At 36.7% G+C, this 19,503-nt stretch overlaps 1 protein-coding gene across 1 annotated transcript in view; it reads left to right on the forward strand.

The window, feature by feature from the left end:
* The window catches only part of PRKCQ (protein kinase C theta), a 125,590-nt gene that overhangs the window by 38,805 nt on the left and 67,282 nt on the right, over window positions 1–19,503 (forward strand). Inside the window, exons 10-11 of the mRNA XM_045072353.1 lie at window positions 1,015–1,175; window positions 4,695–4,868. Coding sequence (XP_044928288.1) covers window positions 1,015–1,175; window positions 4,695–4,868 — 335 coding nt within the window. The remainder of the gene's footprint in view (window positions 1–1,014; window positions 1,176–4,694; window positions 4,869–19,503) is intronic.

Below are 19,503 nucleotides of genomic sequence, written 5' to 3' on the forward strand. Positions count from 1 at the left end.
TCAGCTAGCAAAAACAGGAAATAATGTAGATCACTCATGAAAGCAAAGTGGCAAACGTGAACTTTCAAAAACCTGGGGGATGCCTGTATCGATTTCCCTTGGGTTTAGGGAGAAGATGAAAGGTAAATCTGGAGATTGAAAATAAAAGAAATGTCATTATTCCATCCAGAAAAAAGAAAATTTTTGTGATGTGATAGAGAGGCTGTTGCAAAATGGCCATCATGTATCACAATATAAAAATGTATCATGCAAACAATACCAAAAACTAATGATGTACTGTGTGGTGACTAATATAACATTATATATATATATATATATATATATATATATATATATATAATGTTATATTAGTTATATTAGTTAAAAATGTTAAATTAGTTATATGTTATATTATATACATAATATATATAAATATATATATATAAATGTATCAAGTCAACATGTTGTACACCTTAAATTAACATAATATGGTGCGTCAAATATATTTCAATAAAAAAGAAGAAATGTTGTAAAGGCTTGGGAGAAAGTTTCCAACAAAGTTTTCTGTACTTCCTCTGGCATTGGGTGAGGAATAAATCGGCTGACTTGAATACAGTGAGGGATAATGCATCAGTCTGCTTTCCATTTCCTCATCCCTCACTTGCAACATCACATGTTGCCACTGTGCCTGTGAGCCATGCAAGTAGCTGAGAACCCTTTTTTCCTCAAATTTGGTTAAAATCTCTATTTGCCCATGATTTGACATGATTTAAAGTGCTCCTTTGTTTTGCATATTTGATCTTTTGCTAATTAGAATATGTTTCTTAACATGAAATTTCTCCCAGTTGATTGAGTAGATAAGAGATAAGAGTCCATGCCCCAAATGTCAGGGTCACAGGGACTGCCTCCCCCCCCCCCCCATTTTTGTGGATGGAGCCTGCGAGTGGGAAGTGGAAGAGAGAGTGTTCTCAAAATAACTAGAATGATCCTCCATTGTTTCTTGTTTATTTTTAACTGCTAGCTTGCTATTTTCAGAGCCTCAGGGAATCTCTTGGGAATCTCCGTTGGATGAGATGGAGAAAATGTGCCATCGTCCGGAACCTGAACCGAACATAGAAAGACCATCTGTACATATGAAACTAAAAATCGAGGATTTTATCTTGCACAAAATGTTGGGGAAAGGAAGTTTTGGCAAGGTATGATACTATAGAATTCTACAGACCAACTTAGAGAAATTGGAAAGCAAAGCTCCTAAACTCGTGGGACCAGAAATGGTCATGGGGGTGGAGAGGACATTCCTGTGCATTTTTTTGCCAGAGTAGAGAGGGGTCTGAATAAAAAGGAAACCCAGGAATTCTAGGAAGTAGTGGCCTCTGCTTGCTGGGGATCATTGTTGCCAAGCCATTTTGTTTCAAAGATGTACATCCCACACAATTATGAGTTTGATATATTTGGACATCAAGGAAATGAAAAGCTGCCTCAGCCAGTTTCTATTTCTTACAGGTTTTTTTTTTTTGGTTTTTGTTTCTTTTTGGCTCTTTTCTCAAACTTGGAGTGTTGTTTTACTTTGAATGCAATTTTTTTTTTTTCTCTATCAAATGTCCTGTCTTGTATTAGTTTGCTAGGACAAATGTAACAAAGTATGACAGACTGAGGGATTCAAACAACAGAAATTTATTTTCTTATCATTCAGGAGGTTGGAAGTCTAAGACCTACGTGTTGATAGACTCGTTTCTTCTCTCTTTGGCTTGTATATGGCCATCTTCTCCCTGTGTCTTCACATCATTCCTCTGGGTATCTGTGTCCTCATCTCCTCTTCTTATAAGGACACTAATCATGCTGGATGAAAGCCCACCCTAATGAACTTATTTTAACTTGATTACCTCTGTGAAGACCCTGCCTCCAAATACAGTCACATTGTGAGGAACTGGGGTTTAGGACTTCAGCATGTAAATATTTCAGAGGGGACACAATTCAGTTCATAACAAAGCCATAGCTTGAGAGTCATGAGAAAAGTTTCATGGCGAAAGTCCCCCCTCTAAATCCTTCCTGCCACACACTCGAGTTATGGGCTGTCTCTGTCAGTCACAAAGGACAAAAGGAAGAGGAGGAAGATGACACAATTTACGCTCAACTATCAGTGATGGAAAAAAAACCTTCAAGCTCGTGAATGTAAAGAGAGATGATGTGAAACATGAGCCTTGAGATTATTCTAGATATTAAGGCAATCTGTTATATTAATGACACTCTCAGTTTTATTCTTGGATGAAACTCCTAGGAAAATTTTAGCCAGAGACTACTTCTATGAATTTGTACATCCAAAGCCAGCATTATACGCCACACCTGCTCACCAGACTTTGGCTGGGAAACTCACCCCGTTTATTTAATAATAAACTAGAACGCAACTAAGCATCACCACAGCTGAATCACATTATCCTCCAACTGGGTTTGGATTTCAACCCCACTGCATTGCTTTTGGCAAAATCTGTTCTGCCCTGCAAACTAGCTGATCTCCATTAATTCTTTTAGTTCATTTCCACACTAATATGAAACACAGCAGGCTCATTTGGTGTTAATCTGTGTAATAGGCAATTTTATAGCTAGTCTTCATTATAATTTAGCATCAATTAATGTGCAATTATAACCTGTTACCAAAAATTGAAAGCCCATTATAGAGATAGAAATTGCCTTTTCAGCTTCTTAGTTTATGGCTGGTTTGGGGATGTTTTATTGAAAGAAACAATTACCAAAAGAGCACTTTTAATTGTTAACGAAATGTTTATGATTCTTTGTTCCCATGTGGGTTTCTATATTTGAACAAGGTTAATAAGAAAGACATTAGGTTAAACCTACAAGCCTTCATAAAATATCCCAAGGGACAACTGAGAGACTCAGGTATCCCCTGTTCTATGTCCAAAGCAATATACCCTTTGCCATCAAGACCCTGAATCCCTACAGACTGAGAAGACTGAAGCGTGGGACCCAAAGAAAGGAGAACAAAGCACCAAAGCAAAATGGGACAGTCCTATTTCCCTTTCTTACAACCCTGAGAATACTTTAAAACCTGCTTTCCTTCTTTCTTTTGGCTCTAGATAGGAAGTATGGCTTCTTAGCAAAATGGTAGCCTCTGTATATTCTTATTCTCAATTTACTTTGAGGACCAGAAAAAAAAATTGCATTATTTTCTAGGAATATGCACATTATCCATTTGCCTACAATATTATCTAAGTTCTGTGTCCTTTATCAAGCCAGCTACCCCAAAGCTATGTATCTGCACCATATTATTTTAAATATAGACACATACATTTTCAGTACTGGTTTGGTCTCATTGACTTTGACATTCCCTAAAAGTCAAGACACAAATGACAAGTATTCTTAATAACTGTCATGTCAAGAGCATTTTATAGTTTCCAAATCACTTTCCCATGTGGCAGTCATTTGATTTTCACCATGGTCCTGCAAGTTGGAGAATGTTATAACAATTATCTCTTTTACACATTTAGGAAACCAAAGCCCAGAGAGGTTCATTGGTTTGCCCTCGTTCCCACAGCTAGTAAATGTCCATGAGAAGAGACCCAGGCTGGAGTTTTCTGTTTCCAAATGCCATGTCCTCACAACTGTCAGTCATCTGTTGCTGCATCAGTTGCAAAAACAGAAGTTGTAGAAACTCTCCATTATATGCCATCTGGTGTCCTTTCATATAAGATTCATGAAATCAAGTAAAAAAAAAAGTAAATTTGGAATTGTGTTTTTTCCACTGAGTAGTTCCATGAATTTGACCAAGAGAAGTTACTCTTTAAACCCAGTGATCTTTTTTTTATTATTATTACTATCTGTCTTGTGGAAAGTCCCAAGCTAAGAATTAGGTAAGAAGCAGAGTATGTGACACACAGTAGGACCTACAAATGGCATCAGTGCCTATGCCATCAGATGAAATGGTGTGCACTCTTTAAGCCTATAAGGAAAATTCTATTCCCCTGTATTCTTTCTTTCACCTTGAAAAAACTGGGTAAATCGTAGAGCTCAGTTTTAGGCTCATTTGCACGGATGTTTCAAATGTAATCAAATCCTGCTCTTTGCTCTTGCTTCCTTCAGTATGCACTCAGTTTCTGAGAATTTATATTATGACTTTACTCAGGTCCCCGGGCAGACAGATCATACTTTTTTTTTAAATTTTTTTTTAAAGATTTTATTTATTTATCAGAGAGGGGGGGAGAGAGCGAGCACAGGCAGACAGAATGGCAGGCAGAGGCAGAGGGAGAAGCAGGCTCGCTGCTGAGCAAGGAGCCCGATGTGGGACTCGATGCCAGGACCCTGGGATCATGACCTGAGCCGAAGGCAGCTGCTTAACCCACTGAGCCACCCCGGCGTCCCAGATCATACTTTTTTAAACAGAATTTTTCTGGGACTGACAATAACTCATCCAATTGTACATGAGTTTTGTGGAACCCTTTGAAAGGTACAAAGCAAGTGTGAAACTACTAGGTAATATTCTAAAATCAGTGAAATGCTCTATTTTGTTTTTTGTTGTTGTTGTTATTGTTGTTGTTGTTGTTTTTGAAATGCTCTATTTTGTATCTGTAAAGGGGTATAGAGGCGGATTGGGGAAGAAATTCTGTTCTCAGCCAACACAGATCTCTCTCAGGACTTTGTCCTTTTTTAAGGAGTATGAGATCAAATTCCAAAATAAAGTTACTTCCTACCTTTCCTTTTAGGTCTTCCTAGCAGAGTTCAAGAAAACCAATCAGTTTTTTGCAATAAAAGCCTTAAAGAAAGACGTGGTTTTGATGGACGATGATGTTGAGTGTACAATGGTGGAGAAGAGAGTTCTCTCCCTGGCCTGGGAGCATCCGTTCTTAACGCACATGTTCTGTACATTCCAGACCAAGGTAAGGCTTGGACAACCCTTCATCCACGTCTCACCCAGCAAACGTGGAGATCTAAGCAGGCTGCCCCTGTGGCTTCCTCACCGGGAGACATGGGGAAGTGTCTCCATATCTTCCTTTACCTTTCAGTTCACCTTCCATTCGTCCAAATGAGTGTCTTCTCCAAACACCGCTGATCCATTATTTCTAATTTTTAACATAGTTGGTTGGGAAAGGGCTTTCCTTCTGGGTTTGTCTGTTTGATTGTGTTTTAGAATTTTATTTTATTTATATAACAAGGATTCTAAGCAGCCTGTGACTTGCTTAATGAAGCAGAGCTTTGTGAGGGCCAAAGACGGGATACTTGTTTGTTCATCTACTGTATATGTATTTGAAGAGACAGAAGTTGGACAGTAGATCAAAATGCGTGCGCACTATTCTATTCCCTCATGCGGCCAGCAGAGACGCAGGCTTACAGTGGGCCTGCGCCGTGAGGTAAAAGGGTGAATTCTGTCAAAAGGTTCTCTTACTCTGGGGTAATGCTCTTCCTGATCTACTTACTCCTTAAAAAAAAAAAAAAAATGTTCTAATTGCCTGTTTTTCGAGATGTCCTGACTTAGTCAGATCTTGCATGTCAAACAGAATAACCGACTAAATACCACAGGTGAGTGTAAAAAGCAACAATTGAAATGAATGATGATTTGCTGTGGGAAATTTTTGGAAGTTGCTTTTCTGAGGGAATGACAGCTACCTTTGCACTCTAGTGAAAGATATTAGATAACATAAATGAACTATTCACTTTTCTGGGGTATTGTTGTTTATAGGAAAAGTTATTCATTGGCTTTCTACCTCCAAAGAACCCAGCTGTTGGAATGCCAGGTTACTCAGGAGGTTCTGAAGAACAGTTATTTGCCTGTTACTTATTATTTTTGTTGAAGTATAGTTGACATACAATATTCTGTTAGTTCCAAGTGTACATCAGAGTGGTGCAGTATTTTTATACAATACAAAATGGTCCTCCTGATACGTGTAGTTACCACCCACCACCATGAAGAGTTACTACAATATTAACTGTATTTTCTATGCTAAATATTATATCCTGTGACTGACTTATCTTATAACAGAAACTTTATATCTCTTAATACCCATCACCTCTTTCAATCACCCCTCGGACCCCTCCTCACTCAGGGGAACTCACAGTTTATTTCCTGTATCCGAACGTCAGTTTCTGGTTTGTTTGTTTTATTAGATTCTACATATAAGTGAGATCACACAGTGTCTTTCTGCATCTGACTTATTATTTCACTTAGCATAATACCCTCTAGTTTCATCCATGTTGTCGCAGATGGTTTCATACAAATTCAGAATTCTTTGTCCTAGTTCTGTGAAAAATACCATTGGAATTTTGATTGGGATTGTATTGATTCTGTAGATACCTTTAGGTAGTACAGACATTTTAATAATATTAATTCTTCTAATCCATGAACATGATATATCTTCAATTTCTGTTGTCTTCAGTTTCTTTCACCAGTGTCTTACGGTCTCCAAAGTACAGGTATTTCAACTTCTGGATAAAATTTATTTGTAGGTACTTTATTCTTTTTGATGCATTGTAAGTGGGATTGCTTTCTTAATTTCTCTTTCTGATAGTTCCTTTTTAGCGTATGCTAACCAATGCAACCGCTTTCTGTATGTTAATTTTGTATCTTGTAAGGATGCCTTTTACTTTTTTTTTCTTTCCTTATTGCTCTGGCCAAGGGTTCCAATACTATGACGACTAAAAGAAGTGAAAATGGGCATCCTTGTCTTCTTCCTGATTTTAGAGGAAAAGCTTAGAGCCTTTTACTATTGAGTATGATAGTAACTGTGGGTTGGTCAGATACGGTCTCTATTATGTTGAGGTACATTACTTTTATAGCCAGGCTGTTGATCATTTTTATCCTAAATGGATGTTGAGTTTTGTCAAATACTTTTTCTGTATCTATTAACATATCATGATTCTTATCCTTTGTTCTGTTAATGTGGTATATCACATTGATTTATGGATGCTGAACTATTGTTACCTCCCTGTAATAAATCTCAGTTGAAAGTGGTGAATGATCTTTTTAACATTTTATTGAATTCAGTTTGCTAAAATCTTGTTGATGATTTTCATCTATATTCATCAGGGATATTGGCCTGTCATTTTCTTTTTTGTGTGTGGTGACTTTGGTTTGGTTTCTGGGTAATGCTGACCTTGTAAAATGAAGTATTCCTTCCTTTTCATTTCTTCTTTGGATGATTTGAGAAGGATAGGTACTAGCTCTTCTTTAATGTTTGGTAGAATTCACCAGTAAAGCCATCTGATCCTACACTAGTTATTTTGGAAGAGTTTTTAAATTACTGGTTCATCATTAAAATTGGTCTATTTAGATTTTCTGTATCTTCATGAATCGGCCTCAGAATGCTGTATGTTTCTAGGAATTTATCCAACTCCTCTAGGTTTTTCAATTTGTTGGTGTGTAATTCCTCATAGTACGTTCCTATGATCCTTTGTGGTTTTGTGGTCAGTTCGTAACTTCTCTCATTTCTGACTTTATTTTGGCTCCTCTCTTTTTTTCCTAATGAATCTGGCCAGAAATTTATCAATTTTATCTTTTCAAAGACCATTTTTGATTTTTTTAAATCTTTTTTCTAAAGGATTGATGGATTAACTGGTTGATTGAGAGACAGAGCATGAGAGAGGAGAGTAGGAGAGGGAGGGGGAAAAGCAGGCCCCCTGGGAGCCTGATACAAGGCTTGGTCCCAGGATCCTGGGATCATGACCTGAGTGAAGGCAGATACTTAACCAACTGAGCCACCTAGGTGCCCCAGTATCTTTAATCTTTCCTATAGTTTTTTTTTTTTTTAAGCCAGTCTTCCACTTATTTCCATTATGATCTTTGTCATCTACTTCCTTCTACTAACTTTCAATTTTGCTTTTTTCTAGTTCCTTTATTTGTGAAGTTAAATTGTTTATATCAGAATTTTCCTTGTTTCTTACGGTCGACCTGTATTGCTATAAACTTTTAGAACTTCTTCGGGGAAAATTACATAAATTTTGGAAAGTTAAGTCTCCGTTTTCATTTGTTTCTAGGTATTTCTAAATTTCCTCTTTTATCTCTTTGTTGCTCCATTGGTTGTTTAGTAGCATGTTGTTTGGTCTCCATGTTTTGTGTGTCTCCCACTTTTCTTCTGTAATTGTCTTCTAGTTCCATACTGCTGTGGTGGAAAAGATACTTGATATAATTTCATTGCTCTTGAATTTGTTGAGACTTCTTTTGTGGCCTATCATATGATTTATCCTGTAGAATTTTCCAAGTGCGCTTGAAGGGAATGTGTATTCTGTTGTTTGGGATTAAATTTTCTGAACTATCAATTAAGTCAGTGTGGTCTAATGTGTCATTTAATGTCAGTGTTTTCTTACTGCTTTTCTGTCTGAATGATGTCTCCATTGAAATAGGTGGTGTATTAAAGTCCCCTACTATTACTGTATTGTCTCAATTGTATTGCTATCAATTTCTCCCTTCTGTTTGTTAATATTTGCTTATTACATGTAGGTGCTTCTATGTTGGATGCATAAATATTTATGAATGTTATATCTTCTTCTTGGACTGATCCCTTGGTTATTATTTAATGCTTTCTGTGTGTATGCGTGTGCTTTCTAACAATCTTTGTTTAATGTCTGTTTTGTCTGATAGAAGTATTGCTCCCTCCCTTCACTTTCAGTCTGCATGTCTTTATTTTTTAAAGATTTTATTTATTTATTTGATAGAGAGAGATCACAAGTAGATGGAGAGGCAGGCAGAGAGAGAGAGAGAGGGAAGCAGGCCCCCTGCTGAGCAGAGAGCCCGATGCAGGACTCGATCCCCAGGACCCTGAGATCATGACCTGAGCCGAAGGCAGCGGCTTAACCCACTGAGCCACCCAGGCACCCTCAGTCTGCATGTCTTTAGATCAGAAGGGAGTTTCTTGTAGGCACCACATCAGTGGGTCTTATTTTTCTATCCATTCAGCTATCCTATGTCTATTGATTGGAGCATTTAGTCCATTTACATTTAAATTAATTATTGATAGGTATGTACTTCTATCTTGTTGACTGGTTTTCTGGTTGCTTTTGCAGTTCTTTTTTCTCTCTTCTTTTGGTATCTTCCCTCATGGTTTGATGGTTTTCTTTAGCGTTATATATGGGTTCCTTTGTCTTTACTTTGTGCATATCTATTGTAGGTTTTTGGTTTCTCAGTACCATGATATGTGTGTGTGTATACACTATCAGCATATATATATATATTTTTTTATATTTATATTTATATATTTGTGTGGGTCCATGTACTTAAAGTTGATAGTTGCTTAAATTTATACACATTCTGAAAATACAACTCCATCTTGTGTTTTCGATGTCATATTTTATATCTTTATTTTGTGTATCCCTTAACTACTTATCGTAGTTATAATTGATTTTACTATTTTGCCTGATCAACTTTCATATTAGCTTTTTAAATGGCTGATCCACTGCCTTTACTATATAATTACCTTTGCCAGGGAGATTTATTCTTAAGTATATTTTCTTTTTATGATTTTTAAAAATTTTCAATTGAAGTGTATTTGACATACAGTATTATATTAGATTCAAGCGTACAACATAGTGATTTGGCAACTATACACATTATGAAATGTTTACAATGATAAGTGTAGTTAGCATCTGTCACTACACAAAGTATTATAATATTAACTGTATTCCCTACACTGAACTTTTCATCCCTGTGACTTCTTTTATAACTGAAAATTTGTACTTCTTAATCTCTTTCACTTATTTTGCCCATCCGTACCTGAGTCGAGTACCAATTTGTTCTCTGTGTTTATGAGTCCTTTTCTGTTGTTTTTAGTTTATACATTTGTTTTCTTTTTAGTATTCCACATATAAGGGAAATCATATAGTATTTGTCTTTCTCTGTCTTCTTTCACTTAACCTAACACCTTCTAGGTCCATCTGTGTTGTTGTAAATGGCAAGATCTAATTCTTTATTTGGCTGGGATATTTAATTTTACACACACACACACACACACACACACAGCCTGCTTCTTTGGTATTTCTCTGTTGACAGACACGTAGGTAGCTTCCACATCTTTGCTATTATAAATAATACTGCATTGAATATGGGGCCCTTACATCACTTTGAATTGGTGTTTTCTTTTTCTTTAGGTAAATACCCAGAAGTAGAATTCCTAGATCATAATGGCACTTCTAATTTTAATTTTTTTTTTAAAGATTATTTATTTATTTATTTGTCATGACAGACAGAGTGGACCAAGAGGGAGAGGGAGTTCTCCACCTGAGCAGGAGTGCATGAGGGTTCCAGGACGCTTCATGACCTGAGCTGAAGGCACCCTTGACCAACTGCCACCCAGGCGTTCTAATTTTAATCTTTAAATTTTTCATGAGCATTGCTGACACAGGATTCCCTTTTCTCTACACCCTTGACATGCTTGTTCTTTCTTTAAATTTTAGCATTGCTGACACACGAGGTACATTAGTTTCAGTTGTTATTTCACGTCTTTTTAACACTAGCAATTCTAACAGGTGTGCGGTGGTATCTCATTGTGGTTTTGATTTGCATTTCCCTGAGAGTTAGCAGTGCTGGGCATACTCTCATGTGTCTGTTGGCCATCTGTATGTCTTCCTTGGAAAAATGTTTGTTCAAGTGCTCTGCCCATTTTTTAACCAGATTGTTCTGTTGCTGCTGTTGTTGTTTTGGTGTTGAGTTCTTTCTGTATTTTGGATAATAAGCTCTTAGTGGATAATCATTTGAAATAACTTCTTCCATTCAGTAGGTTGCCTTTTTGTCTTATTGATGGTTTCTTTCACTGTGCAAAAATTTTAAAATATGATGTGGTCCAAATATTTACTTTTGCTTATGTTTTCTTTGCCTAAGGAAACAGATCCAGAAAAAATGTAGCTAAGGCTGCTCTCTAAGATTTTACTGCTTATGTTTCTTCTGTAGGACTTCTTTGGCTTTGGGTTTTATAGTAATATTTTAATCTAGTGTAAACCTGGTGATTCACAGACCTGTACCCCTGGGGATAAAAATATATGTTTATAAAAAATATAAAATTAAAAAAAAACTGCACAAGAAAAAAAAACTGCACAAGTTCCATTTCATCTTTAGTTTATGAACCACTAAGACATACATACACATGGTATCTTTGTAAAAAAAAAAATTTTTATGTGTGTATGGTATAATAAAGTGGTCTAGTTTATTTTTTTTCTTCTTTCTTTTTCTGGCACATAATCATCCAGTTTTATTGAAGACAGTGTATTTTACCCTTTGCACATTCATGCCACCTTTGTCACAGATAATTGACAATTTAAGCATGAGTTTATTTCTAGTCTCTCTATTCTGTTCCACTGATATATGTGTCCAGTTTTGCACTGTACCATAATGTTTTGATTACTTTAGCTTTGTAGTATAGTTTGAAATCTAGGGTTGTGTTACTTCTAGCTTTATTCCTCTTTCTCAAGATTGCATTAGCTATTTGAGGTCTGTTGTGGTGCCATATAAATTTAGAATTATTTGTTGTAGTTCTGTGAAAACTATTTATATTGTCATAGGGATTACATAAGGATTACATAGTAGATTGATTTGGGTAGTCCAGACATCCAGTCAATATTAATTCTTCCAATCCATGAACATGGAATATCTGTCCCTTCATTTATGTCATCTTCAGTTTCTTTCATCAGTGTATTATAAGTTTATAATACAGAATACAGATTTTTCTCCTCTTTGGTTAAATTTATTCCTAAATATGTTAAGCTTTTTGATGCAATTATAAATGATATTGTTTTCTTAATTTTTTATGTTAATTTATTGTTAGTGTATAAAAATACAACTGATTTTTGTATATTAATTTTGTATTTGGTAACTCCACTGAATTCATTTATCTTATAGTTTTTTAGTGGAGTAATCACAGCTTTATATATATAGTATCATATATCTTCAAATTCAGTTTTATTTCTTCCTTACAAATTTGGACAGCTTTTATTTTTTTTAATCTGTTTGCTAGTGCTAGGATTTCCACTCTGTTGAATAAAAATGGAAAAAATGGATATCCTTATCTTGTGCCTGGTCTGCTTTAATCCTGATCACCACTGAATGGTGATGTTAGCTGTATATCTGTCACAAATGGTTTTTATTATGTTGAGGTATATTCCCTTTAAGTCCATTTTGTTGTGTTTTTATCATAAACAGATGTTAAATTTTGTCAAATTCTTTTTCTGCATCTATTGAGATGATCACATGACTTTTATCCTTGATTTTGTTATCATGATGTATCATATTGATTGATTTGCTAGTGTCAAACTGTCTTGAGCCTCTGGAATAGATTCCAGTTGATCTTGATGAATACCCCTTTTATATATTGTTAAATTTGGTCTGTTAATATTTTATTGAAGATTTATGCATCTCTGTTCATCAGAGATATTGACCTATATTTGTCTACAATTTCCTTTTGCAGTTTCTTTGTCTGGTTTTTGTGTAAGAGTAATGCTGGCCTTGAAGAATAAATTTGGAATCATTCCTCCCTCTTCTGTTTTTTGGAATATTTTTAGAAAGATCGCTATTAATTCTTTAAATATTTGGCAGAACTCACCAGTGAAGCCATCTGTCTGGTCCTGGACTTTTGTTTGTTGCAAATTTCTTTTTTTTTTTTTAATTACTGATTCAGTTACATTATCAGTAATTTGTCTGTTCAGATGTTGTATATCTTCATGATTCAGCTTTATAGAATTGTGTATTTCTAGGAATTTTATCCATTTCTTTTAGGTCATCCAATTTGTTGGCATATAATTTTGTGTAGTAACTCCTAATACTATCAATTTCTGTGGTGTTAGTTATATTTCTCTTTCATTTCTGATTTTATTTGAGTTCTTTCTCTTTTTTTCTTGGTGATTGGCTAAAGGTTTATCAATTTTTTTTTTCAAAAAAACATCACTTAGTTTCATTAATCTTTTCTATCATGTTTTAGTCTCTATTTCATTATTTCATTTATTGCCTATCTGATCTTTATTATTTCCACCCTTCTACTAACTTTTGGCTTTGTTGGTTTTTTATTTTCTTACTTCTTTATGTGTAAAATTGTTTGATTGTTTTTGCTGTTTAAAGATTTTATTTATTTATTTGGCAGACAGAGATCACAAGTAGGCAGAGAGGCAGGCAGAGAGAGAGAGGTGGGGAGGAAGCAGGCTCCCTGCTGGGCAAAGAATGTGCGGGACTCGATTTTATCATGACGATGAAACGCTTAACCCACTGAGCCACCCAGGCGCCCCTGTTTTTGCTGTTTCTTGAGGTACGTCTTTATCACTATAAACGTCCCTCTTACAGCAGCTTTCTCTGTGTTCCAGAGATTTTGAACCATTGTGTTTCCATTTTCATTTGTCTCCATGTATTTTTTAATTCCCTCTCTGATTTACTCATCTACGCATGGGTTGTTTAGTACCATGATGTCTAGTTTCCATGTGTTCATGTTTTTTACAGTTTTTTGCTTTTAATTGATTTTTAGTTTCATACTATTGTTGTGGTCAGAAGAGATGTTTGATATCGTTTCAGTATTCAAAATTTATTGCGACTTGTTTAATGGCCTTACATGTCATTTATCCTAGACAATGTTCCATGTGCACTTGAAAAGACTGTGCATTCTGCCCTTTTGGGTAGACTATTCTATTTATATCTGTTAGGTCAGTCTCATCAAGTGTGTTCTTCAAACCCATTGTTTTTTTATTGATATTGTCTGGATGATTTATCAACTTCTGTAAGTGGGTATTAAAGTCCCTTATTGTTATTGAGTTTCTTTCAATTTGTCCCTTTATGTCTGTTAATATTTGTGTATTTAAGTACTCCTGTGTTGGGTGTATAAATACTTAAAGTTGTTATATCCTCTTGAGGATTGAAAGCTTTTATCATTATGTAATGTCCTTCTTTGTCTCTAGTTAGTATTTGATTTAAAGTCTATTTTATCTGATATAAATAACACTACTCCAGCTTTCTCTTCATTTACATTTGCACAGAATATTTTTTTTCCATAACTTCACTTTCAGTCTGTATATGTCTTTCGTTAGGTGGAAATAATGTTCTTATAGGCAGCTAACAGATGAGTCATGGGGTTTTTTTTTGTTTTGTATTGTTTTAATTCATTCAGTCACTATGTCTTTTGATTGCTGCCTTTAGTCCATGTAAAGTGTTTGTTGATATGTATACTTACCACCATTTTCCTTATTGTTTTCTCTTTTTTTGTGTGGTTCTCTTTCTTCTCTTACTCTAAGCTTTTCATTTGTTGACTTTTCTTTAGTACTACACTAGGATTCCTTTCTGTTTACTTTTTGTGTATCTATTATAGGTTTACCATTTGGGTATATCATGAGGCTTCTATATAACATTCTACGTTATAACATAGTGTAGCAGTCTATATCAAGTTGATCGCTTAACTTCAAACATATTTAAAAGCACTACATTTTTGCTCCCCCCACCATATTTTATGTATATGATGTCACGCTTTACATTTTTCATTTTGTGAATTTCTTATCTAATTTCATAGATATAATTAATTTTAATTTTTAACATTCGTACTACATTTGCTTTTACCATTGAAATTTTCCTTTCATAAATTTCTTGCTTCTAGTTTTAGCCTTTAACTTTCTGCTTAATCCACAGCCTTAAAATTTCCTGTAAGACTGGTTTAGTGGTGGTGAACTCCTTTAAATTTTGTTTGTCTGAAAAACTCTCTTCTTCAATTCTGAATTTGCAAAGTAGAGTATTCCTTTTTTTAATAATAAAAAAATCATTTATTTGTTAAATGAGGAAGGAATTTGTTAAATAAAAAGGAAATAGATAAAACCAGATAAAATATTTAAGTAGAGTATTCTTGATTGTAGGTTTTTTACCTTGAGAACTTTCAATACATCATGCCACTTTCTTCTGGTCTGCAAAGTTTCTATTAAAAATCAGCTGACAGCCTTATGGGGTTTCTCTTGTATGTTACTGTTTGCTTTTCTCTAGCTTCTTTTAAGATCCTTTATCTTTAATCTTTGAAATTTTTAATTATCAAGTGTCTTGGTGTGATGCTTCTTAAGTTAATCTTTGGGGGGCTTTCTGTGTTTCCTGGACATCATTTTAGCTATAGCACTTTTTAGCTATTATTTCTTCAAATACATTTTCTACCTCTTTCTCTCATCTCCCTCTGGAACCCTTATAATAGGATTGTTAGTACACTTTATGTTTTCCCATATGTCCCCACCTAAACTCATTTTTTAAAGTTTTTTTTTTCTCTTTGTTCTTCAGCTGGGGTGTTTTCCACTACCCTGTATTCCACATTGTAGATTTGTTCCTCTATATTATCTAATTAGTGTTGATTCCATCTAATATATTTTTCATTCCAGTTATTCTTAAACTCTGATTGTTTCTTTTTTTGTATTTTCTAATTCTGCTGAAGTTCTGAGTTTACCCCCTCTTCTCTAGTCCAGTGAGCATCTTTGTGATGTTTTTTGACCTCTATCTGAAACATTTATCTCTGTTTCATTCAGTTCTTTTTCTGAGCTTTTGCTTTGTTCTTTCACTTGCAACATATTCTTCTGTCTTCTCATTTTGTCTGACTCTGTAGGTTTGTTTCTATGTATTAGGTAAGTCAAGCATGTCTTCTGATCTTTAAAGTGGTAGTCTTATGATATAGGTATCCTGTGAAGCCTGGTAGCAGAATTCTTCATTGTTTTCTAGAATCAGGGAAAACAGGGTGTCCCCTCTGTTCAGTCCCTCTGGAGGGACTGAATGCACCCTCCTTTTGTGACTGGTCCAGAACTGCTGCTGGCATCCTGGTTGATGGGGTTGATAATCATCCCAGGTATCAGCAATGACAGACTATGACTAATGCAGGAACACTGGTAGGTAGAGCTGACTCCTGGCATGGCAAGCTGAGAAGCCCAGCTAGAGCTACTGCAGGTGTGCTTACGGATGTGGCTAGCCCTATCATACCTGGTCTACTACAACTGCTAAAGGTGTACTGGTGGGCAGGGCTCCCCCTCTGCTAGATCAGTCACCAGTCTCTTCCAGGGCTGCCTGCTGGTGTGGTAGATATAGTCACTTTGAGGGCTATGTCAGTGCTGATCAAGCCTGCCTACCAAGTGTGGTTGGGTGGAGAAGTTTCTTTGGAGGGTTGTCTGCCAGAGTGAACAGAACTAGTGAGGTAGATGATAAGCGTCAGAACTGGCTCCTACAACTGTCTGGTTAGCTAGGCTGAGGAAGGCCAAGAAAAATGGTGCCTGCCAGGACTTCTCCTTCTGGAGAAAGCTCCCACAGATCCCTCACCCTCCAGCACGTGTCCTAAAATTAGTCAATAAATCTCCTTCACCTATAAGGAGGTTTTTAAATTCTACCTCTGTACTATATTTCAAACCAAGTGCTGTAGTACACTGGCCCTTTGAGGATGGGCTCTCAGTTTCCTATAGCCCTCCATCTCTCCCAGAGTTAAGCCCCACTGATTTTCAAAGCTCCTGGAGTTAAGCCCTGCAGATTTTCAAAGCCAGACATTAGGCAGGTTTGTCTTCTAGGTACAGGTACCCAGGGCTGGTGTGGGCCCAATGTGGGGCTTAATCCCTTCATTCCTCAGAGAGAACCTCAGCACTTGTGATATCCCTCCCACTTGTGGTTTGCCACACTGAGAGTTTAGTTCCTGACCTCATCTCTGCCTCTTCTACCCTTCTCAGTGTGGCTTCCTCTTTGTGTCTTTCGCTGTAGAAGATCTGTACTGTTAGACTTCAGGTCTTTCTGAGTGAGTTGCATCACTTGAGTTGTGGGGCTCTGCATGTTCATGTTGGGTGGAGGGTGGAGGTGAGCTCAGCATTTCTAGTTCTCACCTCTTCTCTTCCACTAAAGACAATCCTTTAACATTTCTTGAAAGGCCAGAATACTGATAAATTCCTTTAGTTTTTCTTGTCTGAGAACTTCTCTCTCTTTTAGTCCGAATGATAATCTTGTTGTATAGAGTATTCTTAGTTGAAAGTTTTTTCCTTTTTAGCCCTTTAAATATATCCTGACACTCACTCCTAGCCTGCAAAGTTTCTGCTGAAAAAAATCAGCATCACCTTGTATACTGAATGTGTCTGGCAACTTTGGCAGGCCAGCTAAAGCTGGAGAAGGTACAATCTTGGCGGTCCCAGGGCATGCTATATTTGGGTCATTTGAGGGAGGGCTGGATCTAGATCTGGTATGGCCAAGACTGTCCCAAGGCATGCTTCCCTTGGGCTGCCTTGGCAGGACAGTTGGAGCTGAAGTAGTGGGCTGGATGCACTGGAATGAGCTTTACCATAGCCATCTTGATTAAACATGTGGATTGGGGGCAGGCTGAGGAGTGGTCTTGAGATATACCACACCCAGGCTACCTTGCACAACAGCAGTTGTTGTAGCAGGTGCAAGCTGGGGGATCCCAGTGCGAACTGCAGTCACCCTGGAGTGATGGCAAGGGCTTCAGGAAGCAAAGGCTGAGGGCCCTGGGGCATACTGTGCTGGAGTACCTTGGTGAGATGGCTTGATCTGGGGCAGGTGTTGGCAGGGGTACCTGGGGACACATGATCTTGGGACCATCTTGGGGGACTGTTGGAGCCAGTGTGGGCATGGGGCTTAGGGCTGATTGGGGTAAGCCTAATAGGTTGGCTGGAGCATGTGGACCCTTCTTCTGTCTATGCTATCAAGGTAGAGAGTGAACATGAACAATGGCACTTGCTGGCATCTCCAGCCCTAGATAAAGTTCCAGCAGCTTCCCTCCCCTTGGCAGACACTCTAGGGTTTGTAAATGGATTTCTTTCACTTACAATCTAGTTGCCTTTAAATCAGATACTTTTGCTGTGCCACAGACAAGTGAGTATGCACCAGCCTCTTGGTGATATCCAGGAGATATCACCAAGATATATATATATAGGATATCCAGATATCCTATATACTGTAGGTCACTGTATCCGGAGTAGAGTTCCCATCATTACCGCATCTCTATCCCTCCTGCCCTTCTCTGTGTGGTCTCACTTTTGTTTGTTTAGCAAACCTGTTCAACTAGCCCTCAGTTTTTTTTCTGGAGGGATTGCTTTATATGTAGATATAGATTCATTATGTCAAGGGAAGGTGAGTCCAGGACTTCCTGTGACACCATCTTGAATGGACCCTATCCATTTATCATCTATCAGGGCCACTAGTTTAAGTCTTGAAAGGCTTTTAAAGCTTGGTAGAAGGGGACTGTGACATGTGAAGTGTACAAATAAGACAAGGCCATTTAGGAAGTCATGGAGAATGAAAATAGCTGTGGGCTTGGCTCCTCAAGCAGTTTAGTCCCAACTCAACCATTTATCATCTGGGCTCTGAGGCTCCCTTCCTCCCCTGCATGGGGTAGAGGAAGAATGACTGTGTAAAAGGGTTGTGGAGGTATAAACCAGGTACCACATGTGAAATCACAGTGCTTGGGATCTAAATGTGCAAAACAATACTGGTTGAATCTAAACCTGAATCTGAGGGAGACTCAAAAAAATTCTTTTTAATTTTTCTCTGTGATACATCAAGATAACTTTGTACATCATTCAGGTTATGACATAAATTATTGGTATCAGTCTAGTAGAAATCAGGATTATGGGAAGTTGTCTTAGCAGGAGGGAATGGCTTTTTATTCTTTACTTTTACTAACATTTTTCCATTTTAAAAATATTTATATTTTCCATGTCTCACATGAGAGTCCAGAGGGCTTAAAATTGCATGGTCCTCCTGGTATCAAATGCAGTCTGAATGCCACCCACCTTCACACTACTAGATTTTAAGCCCATATATTATGTCCATATGTTCCACTGCTTACATTCCCAAAAAATGTAAAAATAGGAAAATCCACAATCAAGTTTTATCTATAAGAAGAATTGTCATAAGTCTTTTTACTGTACTAACAAGTCAATTAAAAATTATTAGAATTAAACTAATTATTCGTGGAACCTTGAAAAACATTCATTTCACAGCCTACTTTCAAAGATTACTGTGTAATTCAAATTTTTTATTGTGGACCTACTATTTGTAAGTTCTCTAGGTTTCCCCAAAATAGGCAAGACTCTAAAACTGTATGAGGATTAAATCACAAAGCTATTTCCCTTTCCTACCTAATTCTAGTGAGTAAATAGAAAACAAAGTCCTACCTAATTTGGAAAAATATTCCACTTTCTTTATCTTATTATATCATTAACAATTCTATGCACTATTAATTTTCTTGATAAAATAATTATTTTAAAGTTGTATACATTAGAAACTATCTCCAAATATTTAGATTGTCTAAATGTGAAATAGCGTGTCAGAATCTGCCATGGTGTGAGGAAGCAGGTGAGTGGTACAGTCAGCTAAGCATCTGATTCTTGTTTTCAGCTTAGTTCTTGATCTCAGGGCCATGAGATCTAGCCCTGTATTGGGCTCCAAGCTCAGCAGAGAGTCAACTTGAGACTCTCTTCCCATCTGCCCTCCTCCCACTCCCAATAAATCAACCTTCAAAAAGAAAAAAAGAAAAGAAAAAAGAAATTTCCACTGGCTACTGGTAACAGGGACCTGGCTTCAATGAGCTGTAAGTGTTTCTGTCTTCATCT

This window comes from Mustela putorius, unplaced genomic scaffold (assembly GCF_011764305.1).
Source record: "Mustela putorius furo isolate JIRA1106 unplaced genomic scaffold, ASM1176430v1.1 tig00004033_pilon_pilon_pilon, whole genome shotgun sequence".
Taxonomy (NCBI): Eukaryota; Metazoa; Chordata; class Mammalia; order Carnivora; family Mustelidae; genus Mustela; species Mustela putorius.